At 43.4% G+C, this 12,962-nt stretch overlaps 1 protein-coding gene across 2 annotated transcripts in view; it reads left to right on the forward strand.

Moving 5' to 3' along the window:
* dennd2b (DENN domain containing 2B) overlaps positions 1 to 12,907 on the forward strand; it is a 45,292-nt gene extending 32,385 nt beyond the window's left edge. For both annotated transcript variants that reach the window (XM_079996994.1, XM_079996995.1), the window contains exons 15-20: positions 8,080 to 8,257; positions 10,406 to 10,447; positions 10,589 to 10,700; positions 10,945 to 11,184; positions 11,869 to 11,955; positions 12,312 to 12,907. In XM_079996994.1, the coding sequence (XP_079853120.1) occupies positions 8,080 to 8,257; positions 10,406 to 10,447; positions 10,589 to 10,700; positions 10,945 to 11,184; positions 11,869 to 11,955; positions 12,312 to 12,346 (694 nt within the window). In that variant the 3' untranslated portion in view covers positions 12,347 to 12,907. The remainder of the gene's footprint in view (positions 1 to 8,079; positions 8,258 to 10,405; positions 10,448 to 10,588; positions 10,701 to 10,944; positions 11,185 to 11,868; positions 11,956 to 12,311) is intronic.
* The last annotated feature ends 55 nt before the right edge of the window (positions 12,908 to 12,962 follow it).

Raw genomic sequence — 12,962 nt, forward strand, 5'->3', positions numbered from 1 at the left:
AGTTAAGCTGCTTTCACACATGAACTCCAGACAATGTCCAGATAATCAGGTCCGATCATTGTCCGGAGTTGCCCTTTCACACATGTAGCACACAACCTGAGATTGTCCATGTCAGATGCGTTTACACTACCTGGAAATACTCGGTTTGGTTTAGACGAGGGGTGGAGCCTGGGTAGTGTGTGCAGGAGGCAGGATGTGACGCAGTGACACATGACACTGCATAGTTTTACAGCACACCCAAGATGGCGGACAAGGCTACCAACTTATCAGTAATTGTGTCTTTTTTTGTGTTGATACTCCATGTATTTGTACCTACCCGCAATATAAACGAAAGAGTGGAAAACAATAAAAAGGAAAGCAGAAGGTGTGTGAAGCAGCTATACTCTGTGCACGAAGACCCCACCGGAGAAAGAAAGCTGCACCGCTGTGGATCCGTCCGTATCATGCGCCAGTCGCATGATAGAGTCGTCATCAACACGTGACACGCCCACTCGCTCGCTGTGAATTCTCCGGACAATCACCTGCTCTGTTCACACATTCTGCTCAATCGGCCATTACGTAGACTTTGTGCTAGGGTACTGGTGCTTTAGTAAGTTAGTAAGATGGTTACCGTATTTCCTCAAATAGTGACCAGGGCCTTTATTTACCTCAACTGCAGAAGTACCAGGTACCAGGTACCTTTATTAGAAGGATGCTTATATCAGAGGCAGGCTTTTATATCTAATTCCCTCTGTTTAATAAGTATATTTTAGTATGAATTTTTTAAATCAAACTTGCATCTGGGTACCATGCCATGCAGACACATGTATGGTGAAAAAAGAGAGCTAGTGGCTACCCTAAAAGTCACACTTGTGGTGGTAGCTGGAGGGGGAATTACAGTTTTTCTAATTTGCCTTGAATTCTCCACTTCCTGCTTGGAGCGCTCGAGGCAGGCTTCTATCTCTTTATGTAGACCACGCACCTTGCATTTATTAAAGGCATTTATTCATTTTTATTTGACAACCGGTTTCTATTTGAGGAAATATGGTAGTTAGTTAGTTAGTTAGTTAGTTGGTTAATTAGTTAGTTAGTTAGTTAGTTAAAGTTGTTATTATTGCCCTTCTGATTACAGAAGGTCAGAAGAATACCAAACCAAACCACTTTTAAAACATAAAAGTAATATGTATATGTAATGATCACCCTTATCTGCAGAGATTTCAATTGTATCATAATAATAGTAAATCTGCTTCATGTGATGCTCTTAAAAACATTCTATTGTTTTGGTTTTGTTCAGATGTCACTCTGAGCAGGCACAGCGACCATCTGAGGTCGTGTCAACACAAACTCATATAACCTCGTTCGAAACGCTTCAGTGACTACCAAATGTAATTTTTGCAATTTCACAGTCACCGTTAATATTTAACATGGAGATGCCTCTGTTGCAAAGACACCCCCCCAACGCCCCCAAACTACTAATGGAATATTTACAGACTCTGTCAATAAAATACCGGTGTACGGTGTATTCTCTAATTAAACCTGCTGACCTGCCAACCTGCACGTATTTTGTGTATCAACTACGCAATTCTTAGACAAAATACGCAGGTACAAAATGCCAGCTGAAACTACGCAAAAAACAAAACACTTAATACATTTCTATATCTATCTATCCATATATATAAAAATTTTGTAATTTAATGACGGAAATCAATCAATCAATACAAAACAATACCGTACATTTATTGGGTATTTAAACTACATCTCTCAGATTGGACCAGATGCTACGACCTGTGGTTCTGTAAGCCCTCCCTCTCCCCTCACTCAACATCCTCTGTTACTGCGCACTGAGGGCTGCTTTATTATCCACCGAGGTGTAACGCTGCATTGTGAGGTAAAATGGGAAGTGGGGGAGTTATAATAAAGCACAAAAATGTGACCGTGATGTTAACATATCAAATGTGAGATGCACCGATCGATTTGTCGGTGGTTGGTTTTCACCGGCCCATCAGTGTCAGATATATTTTTCAATTCTGTGCCGGTCAAATTGACACGCCAATACTGTGCTCATGTACTGTACTTGAATTCTCCAATACTCAAACCCGATACCAACATAATGTAACGTAGTTGGCTCTTGACGAGTCACTCAGTAAAACCAGTCGTTCCATTTGATTCACTTGGTTTAACGCATGGTGAGAGAAGGAGAATTTTGTTGTTGATTTTTTTGTAATGATTGTAATTTATTTGCAAAGTTCAATATAAATATAATATAAATGTATATTTGCACTTAAAGTGAAAGAGACTTTCATTTAAAGTTTTAACTGGACATTTCCATGTTAGTTATATGTTGTGTTCTACTAAAACTCAGAGAGAGTTACAGGTTAAATTATAGTGAAACTTGGTGACCCTTATTCAATTTTATTAGAACTCAGGGACAGTTTCATGTTCTATTATTGTTCCATAGTGAATAATGAACAATATTAAACAGTGTCAAAATCAGCAATCTCACTATTCTGGTAACTGAATTGCAGTGGTAGTCTGTATGAGCAGCTGTCCAATCACGTGAGCGTGATCAGATCAGGGACATATTTGTCATCGATGTACAACAGATCGAAAATCGGCATCTGCAGGTCAGACTTAGAAAAAATCTGAAATAGGAGTCGGACAAGAACATTGCAGTCGGTGCATCTCTCGCTGGTAAACATGTTGGGTAACTTTACGAGATGATGCATTTCATGTTTTGCTTTGTATTTCTTGGCCTTGACAGATTTGGCATATAGGCAGAAGCGTTATTAACCGGTCTATACAGGATCACAACCACACCCACGATGCCATCAGTTAGTCGCCCAGTCAGGTTGCCAGTTGTGAACAAGTCAGATCAGATGGGAAACCCTAAAGTGGGTCATAACTCTGCTGGGAGTCACTGTCAAAGAACAATGCGGCAGCACTGATAAGATGAAACGGGAAGCGGTGGAAGGTCTCCCTGGACCCCGGAGTCCCTGGGGGTCTTTTATTATGTTGCAGAAAAGTTTTACTTTGGGGGCGATGGTTGGAAGTGAGGGTGGGGTAGGGTGGGGGGTGGGGGTTTATGGAGCGCTAATCCCCGCACATATCAGCGGACATCTTAAACAAACATCAGTGGGGGGCAGTGACTGCGAGGAGAAGGAATGCACTTCCTGTGGCCTCGCTGATCTGTGACTCCACCATCACTCTTTGACTAATGGAGCCGTGTTTGCTCCCTGTCTGAAACCGCCATCTCTCTCTCTCTCTCTCTCTCTCTCTCTCTCTCTCTCTCTCTCTCTCTCTCTCTCTGTCTGTCATCGTTCCATTTCTAAATTGTTGATCGGATTCCCAATTTCAAATGAGCCATTGCTGTGCCAGTTGCAGGGTTGCACAAGTTCTGTACGTGATCATGTTTGGCTGCATTTGTGGTATTTGTGTCTTTTTTTTTTTAACCGTCCAATTTCCAAAACACACTAACAACACCAATTGTATAATTTCATTTGGAATCCAGCATAGAATCCACCAAGAATTGAAGGAAGAAAGAACCAATGTATCATTAAATTCTTATTTTAAGTTTCAACAGACCTTTTTCGTGGTTCAGACTTCTGATGTTCTCTTATATCGTTAAAATGACCATCTGTAACTGTAATTCTTTTTCCTTCTTTTTCTACAGCATCAATTGCTCAAAGGTGATCAAAAATAACCTATGGCACAGATCAGATCACAAGCTGTCTCATTTCTGATCGACATAAACAAAATCTTTTTTAATGCGTGCCACTCCCAAAACCACAATCGTTTTCTCAGCACGCACGCGCACACGCAACCACGCACACACACACGCGCGCACACACGCAAACACACACACGCGCACACACGCACACACACACACACACATATCTATCTTTGTGTGGAAAAAAACACGTAGAGGCCTCCTGAATCTTGGATTCTCTGGAACATGAACAGCACCAGGGACTCTTTGTGCTGCGTTCTTCGTAGTTGCTCTGTGATAAAAGGGCTTCTCCCTCAGGGGTGCCGCTACAGAATCCAGTCCCAAAATATCTTGCCAGTAGAACATGACGTATAGGTCTGTCTCCTAGAATGTCTATCCAGTACAACAGGGAGGATGTAGGAAAGGGGGGGGGGGGATCAGGCCATGTGAATGTGTCTTTGTAGGTTTTAATTTGTTCTGCGCTGCACTGCGATGCCTTTTCTTTAACCTTCTTGTCGTTGGAGATTTTGGTAATTCAGACATTCGGGATGTGCTGATTTTTTATGTTTTATGATGCGTATCATATACTTCAAAACTAGAAGGAGGATGACTGCGATAAATACCCTCAAACATCTCAAATAATAAATAACCGTGTCACTGCGTAATTGCTGAAATCAATCTACCTGCAGACTCCAAATGAGTTTCGATACTTATATTAACTAGTCCTCAAAGTATGATTTAAGGGAATTACCCTCTTTGTTTGCGTTTTTCCTGATCTCCCTGCATACCTACAAAATAGCAGGTAAACACGGTTTTAAATTACTTTTCCTGATGTCGCTCCATTGTTCGTGGATTTCTAAGAATGAATTCCCCCGCCCACCTTCTGGGTTTTTAACCCCCACATTGAAAAGAGAACGTCAGTGTTGCTGCCTCACAATTTTAATTCTGTGTTTCATTATCAAGCTGCTCGGGAGAATAGATATCTTGGGTCTACGGTTTGAAGGACTTTCCCTGAAAGATTAAGAGAGATATTAGTTTTGTCGGTAGAGACACGTAGAGAAAGAAAGAGAGTGGCGGGGAGCAGCAGAGGTGGGATAGTAGGCGGAGGAACGGTGAAGGGGAAACCAAACAATGGCCTCCGAACCCCTTTCACATGGCCATGGTGAATTAATCAAGCTCACAGCTCTGCGGTGCAGAGCGCTGCTTGAGTTTCAGCCGAGGCAATATCCATTTCCCCCTCAAGTGGGTCATTTATTCGCTCTGATGTCCCGTCCGTGCCAACAACAAATCTAATATCGATTATTGAAGTAAGCGGTAAAAAGAACAATATGAAGTATATGTGCGGTGACCATGTTTGAGTGGCTGTTTTAAACAGAGAGGCAGGGAGAGCGAGAGATGTTTTTCCTCCCCCCGCGGCTCCAGTCTGATCTAGATTGTCTGTAACCCAGAGAGTGAGCCGCAGCCCAATGCGTCGCTCTAATCAAGAATGTAAGCTGTTGAGATAATTAAGACCAAGATCGCTGCTCTGAAGCGCTTTCTGTGTCACGCTCTGCAGCGCTGCCGTGGCGCCAGAGCCATCCCCGGCGGCCCAGCAGGTACCCGGCGTTATATGAAATGTTGAGCAGCACAGTGACATAGTAAACACACGTGAGACGCTCCTGTGTTTAAAAGGAAACCGAGTGGCTGTAGCTCACAGCTGTTTTTCACATTCTGCTGCTTCCATTCTGCTGATACACACACTGTGCATGTATGCCCAGTCAAGCACTAACTAGCTGCCTAACCTGGGGAAAGGGGTTTGATTTAGTGGTTGAGACATTATTCTAGTTTTAAGAACCCAATTCCCAGCTTCTGCTGCATTGGGCTAAGCTGGTGATCAGGGGGCAGGAAGGAAGGAAAAACCATTAGGGAAACGAATGGAACAAGTTTTTGGTGGATATCAATACAGAGTTTGAAGTTTATCAGAGTGATGCTGTAGTCCGATGTGTCTCTACTTGCCTCCTACGATTGCTGGGTTCTATTTCAGAATAAAAGCTCTGTAGTGTCGCTTGCGGCCCAAATTTGTCTTTCTGCTCTAGATCTGTCCTCTGATGGTCTATGGATTCAAAGCGATCCACGCAATGAACCAGTGTTATAATAAGGAGAGTATGAGCGTTTGATAGAAAAAGCAATAGCAAAGCTGTGAAGTGAGCAGTGGAACTGTGCGCTCCCCGCTTACTTGTCTCTAAATCTGAGTTTTTGCCGTTCTCCTTGGCCTGACAGACTAAGCCTCCCAATCCTGAGTTTCCTGGAGGAGCTGCCAGTTTGGCAATACATACCCTCGCACACATCAGGCCAGACAGTTTTAATATTTCAGGCTTATTATAGTGCCCCAATCTCAATACGGAGTTGGGCCTTTTGAAAACTCCCAACTGTGTAGACATGAGCTATCTAAACTTCTAAACTAACTAAAGTTAAGATTGTTTGGGCTGGTTTACTTTTGTGGTGTTTTGGGAGGAGCCTCTCCAATGAGACGATATTATGTCAAGGTGATTGTCTTCCAAGATACGTACATGCTTCGCAGCCTTGAGATCCAGAGTCTAAAGGTCTGATGTTGTGGTCTGGTTCTGCACCCCCCCACCCTCCCATTTATCCTCCCAGAACTTTCCACTGGTGAGTGACAACTCAGTGCAGCGCTCAGTGTTTTTATTGCAAATTCACTTTTTCCCAGGAGTGTGTGCCTGGGGAGGGAGTGTAAGCGATCCTCCTGGTATCGCTGATGTGTAAAGCTGTGTGTAGCCCGTGGCAAAGGTTCTGAGAGCGCTGCCCCGTCGCTCCCTGTTGGAACACGTTAGTCCCAGGAGAGGGGATCTGCTCGGAATTATTAAGCCCTCCTCGGGCAAATGGAAATAGGAAGGGCAAAGGAGATGTGCTCTCTCTTTATGGCACAAGCGGATAAAACGGGGAAGTGGTGGCTGTGATTATTATGACCTGTGGGCTTTTCATTAGTGTAATTATATTTTACTTTGGGAAGGAAACTTACCCGATCCTGGCAAGTCGACTTAATGGATGTCACATGCAAATGTCTGCGATGGGGATCACTGAAAAGAAAATGGGAGCTTGGTCATTTTTCTTCAGTAAAAGATTCTAAACGGAGGTTGTGAAGCAGTGCTAAAAGTTCATATGCGGCGGAGCAGCGAGCGTGTTTACTTGGAATGTTCTCTCTGATGCTAATGACAGCAACGATGGAAGATTTTGCCTTATTAAAAATTTATCTTGAGTGGGATGTGTTTGTATACCATGTTTGATCCCCGGGTTTGGTCTTGATCCACACTGATCTAGTGCTCCACGGTGTGTGTGTGTGTGCGCATGTGTGTGTGTGTGTGTGTGTGTGTGTTTGGACCGCCATTTATTTTCACTTTATGTCTGTGTACATGGACTGTACAGTGTGTAGGGGAAGGAGGGGAGAGAGGTCAGCCACTGTCAACAAACTGCAGACCGTGAGAAAGACAGGCTGCTATTTGTGATCTTCGTGTTATTTCGCAGCTGCTGATGTCAAATTGATTCGCTAGATTTTACGTGCACGGACATGCGAGGCATCAAACTTAAAAGTGAAGTAATGTATCCTGGCCGTGCCTTGGGGTTTGTCGGGCACTTCACAGTGGACAGGCTATGATGCGCCACCTGTCCTTAAGTTCTGTGAGGACTTCTGCCATGGGTGCCGTGGCACACGCCCAAGGGATTGGTAAAAAAAAACAAAAAAAACCCTGTGGAGTTATTAAACGTAAAGTGCATATCACACCTTGTGGGGGAGGTGACGTGCGAGAGATTAGGGGTTGAACCGCGGCCACGGCTAAACCTGTTCAGTTTAGAAATCTCCGAGGTAGGCGGCTCAGGGTATCGAATGCAGTTTCCATTCTCATCCCGTTCTTTCTTTTATTTGTCAAAGTCGGGAGAACAGCCCGAGTCTGCTCCTCTACTTACTGGCCCGGGATGAGCCGCTGGAAGAACAAAGTGTCAAAGCCAGCGTGCGTTCCTGTGGTGTCTCAGCTCATGTACCAAGTACATGCACCAAAGTAATTGTTTCAAGACAAAGAGGATCCCGTAGTTATTGTATATGGATTATGTAGAAGAGGACGAGGGGGCTGAAGGTTGTCAGCCATGGAAATAGACCCCTGCCTACACTTGTACTGATTGTGGCTTGTCCAGCTAATTATACAAGCATTGTAAAGTGGAAATAATAACATTGTTTTACTGCACCCACCACTCCCCTGCCAGTCCCGTAAAAATGTTTTTACATTATCTGCCCTGTTGTTCCACGCCATTGTGTAGTGTTTTTACTGGTGTGGTCTCAGCAGCTAGTCTGCTTGACAATGGACATTTGTTGATGACCGTTGTCCCTCCCCTGTCCCCCTCAGCACCCTGTCCAGCTGCATCCATGCTGTGGTGGCCCTGCTCTACCCCTTCTCCTGGCAACACACCTTCATCCCCGTCCTGCCGGCCTCCATGGTGGACATTGTCTGTTGTCCCACGCCCTTCCTGGTGGGGCTGCTGTCCAGCTCCCTGCCCAAACTCAAAGACCTGCCCATGGAAGAGGTGGGTACAGGCAGCATCTCTGCCCTTAGTCAGTTGACCTTTGAAGTGTCTATTATATCAATCTATATTACAACTTCAATCCCAGAGCAAGTTTGTATCAAAGTGCTTTATTTTGGCAAACTCTGGATCACGTCAAGCCTATTTAAAGGGGACCTATTATGCAAAACTGACTTTTTCAGTGCTTGTGCACATACATTTGGTTCTCTGAATGGCCTACTAACACACAAACTGTGAAATAAGACAACCTAGTCAGAGTTTATGTGGAGTCCCTATTCCTATTTCAGAAAACGTGATTTATAAAGCCGTTCAGATTTGCATCTCCTTCCTCCCATATGAGTATCTCCACCCACGGCTGGTGAAATACCTTTGCGTAGGTGGCCCATTTTTTTCGGGTAGGCGCCAGACATGCTCGCCTTATGTCGAAGCTAAGAGCTAAACATGGGAACTGCTCTGTTGTTGGCTGCTCAGACCAGCACAAATCTTTTAAAAGAAGGAGGAATCAATACCAACTGTCCGTGACAATACTGCAGATGAGGGAAATGTAAGTATTTAAAAAATAATTGTGCTGTGTTTCTTTTGCCATTTTTGAGACATACCTGTCAACCTCCCGTATTTTACCCTTCCCTCCCGCTGTCCTCCCGTTTAAATATTTTCCCGCTGCGCGACCCACTGCACGTTTCTCCAAACAGAAACAATAAAAACAGTGTGTTTTTATTGTAGATGTATTTATTTCCTCCTTTTCCTAATCATAATATGAAAGAAATGAAAGAAAAAAAGCCCCATGTGTCACGCATATAACCCCGTCATATGCGTGATAACGTGGTTATATAAAGTGTCCCCCGCTTAGCCACAAACAGTTCCGGAGTGGTGTGTGGGGAGCAGCAGCTGATTTACATTTAAAGCGACACACAGAGAAACAGCCCATCGAGAACATAATCTGAGTGGTATTTTCAGCAAAAACACTTCAAAGACATGTTTTGGGGACCTCAGAGACTTATATTAACTTGTTGAAAGGAAGTATAATATGGGACCTTTAAGCACGGATGCTCAAATGTTACGTTGACCTCATAGATGTACGGATGACTATCATATAAAGCCATGGCTTTGTTTCCAGTCGTCCGGACCAGCTTTGTCTGTGGCCAACCACAATAAAAATTGAGACTAAATTTAAACTTTAAAATAAGATAAACAGCTACAGCCTAGCATCATTTACGGCGCTGCATATTTACATAGAGCATTAGAATAGGAGACAAACACAGACACAACACAATGATACTGTCAGGTGTGACCAAAATAATAGCACATTGTTTCCAAAATGCTAACGTAGGCTAAAGCTTGGTCTTTCTGAAAGGACAGTGTGGTGTGACCTAAATTCCACCTTTACTTCAGAAAAATCATTAGTGATGAAGTAACGATTTTCTCAGGATTGAACTTCAGATGACCGTGTCTCCGCGATTCAGACCAGAAGCGGTTTTTGGCAAGGCCTGCGTAGTGTTGCTGACCCGGGAAAAAAAAGACTATCCAAACACACACGCACACACACACACACACACACACACGCACACACACACGCACACACACACGCATACACACACACTCACACACGCACACATGCATACATATACACACACACACTTATACACATGCACACACACACACACACACACACACACACACACACACGCACACACACACGCACACACACACGCATACACACACACTCACACACGCACACATGCATACATATACACACACACACTTATACACATGCACACACACACACACACACACACACACACACACACACACACACAAGCACACGCAGCAGTCTGGAGTGATTTCAACGTGGGCAGCTGTTGTATGATTAGTGCCAGGGCAGAACCAGCCACTGCTCTGTCCTCTCTCGGTTTTGCCGCAACCCAAACAGCCTTGGCCCACGAGGCTCGCCGGCTAACCGGATGGAGCGAGCTCCTCAGACATTAATGCAGATACTCACTCAGCCACTTAGACCATGAACGGGCGTGTGTGAAAATCACCATTCAGGATCGATCTCTCAGCCACATCTAGTATCTATTTGTACGTGTAGCTGTTTTCCTCTGATGCTTCCATATTAAATATTGTCACTAACTCTTGTCTCTCTTATCTCAGGCTTTGATGGTTGACTTGGGGACCGACCGCTTCATCCGCCAGGTCTGTCTATTCAAGAAAACTACCGTGAAATAGGTCGTTTTTATGACTCGTTTCAGCCTTTGAATACATTCTCCTTCCCCTCCCCCGCAACGCTGTCGTTCTTCCCGGACGGCCGCTGTGGTTTTCATTTTTGGTTTATAGATGGACGACGAGGCCTCCCTGTTGCCGCGAAAACTCCAGTCGGCACTGGAGCAAGCGTTGGAGCAGAGGAACGACATCATCAACCTGGACTCGGACAGCGACTCGGACGAAGGTGAAGACGGGACGCGTCGCTTCACCAAACTGTTCTAACGTCCATTAAAACAGCTTCCAACTCTCTCCAGCTGCGAGGGGGAGAGAGTCTTCTGGCCGTGGACGTTTCCTTTTTAGTGTTTTTAGCATAATTCCAGGAGCAATATATCATGAGAGAACACATGCCACCGAGTGTTGAAGGTGGATGAATGTGTTTATGTATGTCAAATTTTAAACATGATGTATCGCTCGCCTCCCCTCCTCAGAGTGCAACTCGCTGAACAGCGTGGTGTCCGAGGCCTTCATCCGCTTCTTCCTGGAGACCATCGGCCATTACTCCCTCTTCCTGACGCAGAGCGAGCGCGGCGAGCGCGTGTTCCAGCGGGAAGCGTTCCGCAAGTCCGTGGCCTCGAAAAGCATCCGCCGCTTCCTCGGCGTCTTCATGGAGTCTCAGATGTTCGCCGGCTTTATTCAGGACCGGGAGCGGAGGAAGTGCAGGGCTAAAGGTAGACCGTTGTTTGTCTGAAGGGTGCCGAATCCGCGGTTTGATGCTTAAAATGGGTTGGCCGTGGTGCACTACGGGGGCATTAACGGCGAAGGATAGAGGGGGTGGTTGAATTATTAAACGGCTGGGATCGTCTCAGCTTCAGCTCCCCTTCATCAGTCCTGAACCCTTCACCCTCGGATTTGCCTTGACGGGCGAACTGCCAGAAAATCTATCTTGTAACACATTACAAAGTCATAAGCAGTTCTAACACGGCGCAGCAGTTCCACAATTCAAGAACATTATGTTATGATTGTTGAACCTGAACTACATTTAATGACACCATGCAAATCAAAATTCAAGAACGGAGTTGAACAATCTGCAAATCATTGATTACCTAAAAAAAAACAACTATTTGCTTCATACTAGGATTTTGCTGTGAACACTGGCCATTTAAGTGCATGGATTTAGAAGAACACATTTGGTGAAACTGTGACTAAATAACCCGGGAGTTTATTCCAATCAAAGGACTCCTGTAGAGCCTCTCAACTGCAGCCAACCCCTCCCTCCTGCTGCCCTCTAGTGGTGCGCCCGTTAGCTGATCCTGTGCCACGGAGACCTCTGTGTATGAATTCTTGGAAACGTTTTGAGAATTTTCGTGACATTTCCTTTTTTTAATTTTTTAATTTTTTTCAATCACCACCAGGACTTTTTGAGCAAAGGGTGGAGCAGTATCTGGAGGAGCTTCCGGACACGGAGCAGAGCGGTGTCAATAAGTTCCTCAGAGGCCTAGGTGGGTATTGTACTGTGTAACTCAAATACAATGAAATACTATACTTATAATAATAATAATAATAATAATAACAATAATAATAATATTGTTATTATTATTATTATTATTATTATTATTAATAATAATAATAATAATAATAATAATAATAATAATAATAATAATATTAATAATAATAATAATAATGATAATATCATTATAATAATATATAGTTCCACCGTGTCTATGTGTATATGTGAGACCACATCTAAATTAAAGTACATGTTTTACTGCAATGACATCACTTCATGTTTTGTCTTTCAAATAACTTATATTATAAGTAATAAATAATAATTATAATCTTTCTTTACCTTTTACAGGAAGTAAAATGAAGTTCCTGCACAAAAAGAACTGACGGAGAGTTTGCTACTGTAAAACAAACAAACCAGTGTGTCTTATTTCGACATCCTACTAAAACGGAAGATTTCCCAAATCTGTGTATGTTGATAATTTTTTAGTCTCTTGTGCGTCATCTTATTATAATTTTTTTTATATATATATATATATATATATATATATACTTGTACATAGATCAGTGTAAACTGCCTGTGATCCTTTCCAATGCAGATGTATTTTTAAGCGTATGGTACCTGGTGAGAACGGTGTTTGAGGGATGGTACAGAGTGAGTGCGGCTGAGTGGAATCCGATGAAAATGTTTGCGTGAGTGGGACTCCACGTGGGCTCAGATGTACAGTCGTTCAGACCGTGAGGAGTTTAAACAGCAGATATGTCTATGATGATTTGTACATGCAATAACAGAAGGAAGAAAATGGTTGTAAATGTTAAAACGTATGGTCTTTTGCCAAGTAAATACATAAAATGTCTAAACGTTTCGAAATGACTTGATGTTTACTTATGTACTTACATTTTTTTTTTTTAGACTTTTGAAAAAAAAAAAAAAAAAAAAGAAAACCTTCCTTTACCTGTGTGTGAACTATGTCCTCCGTGTTATTTATTTGGAATTTCCAGT

This window comes from Zeus faber (assembly GCF_960531495.2).
Source record: "Zeus faber genome assembly, chromosome: 3".
NCBI lineage: Eukaryota > Metazoa > Chordata > Actinopteri > Zeiformes > Zeidae > Zeus > Zeus faber.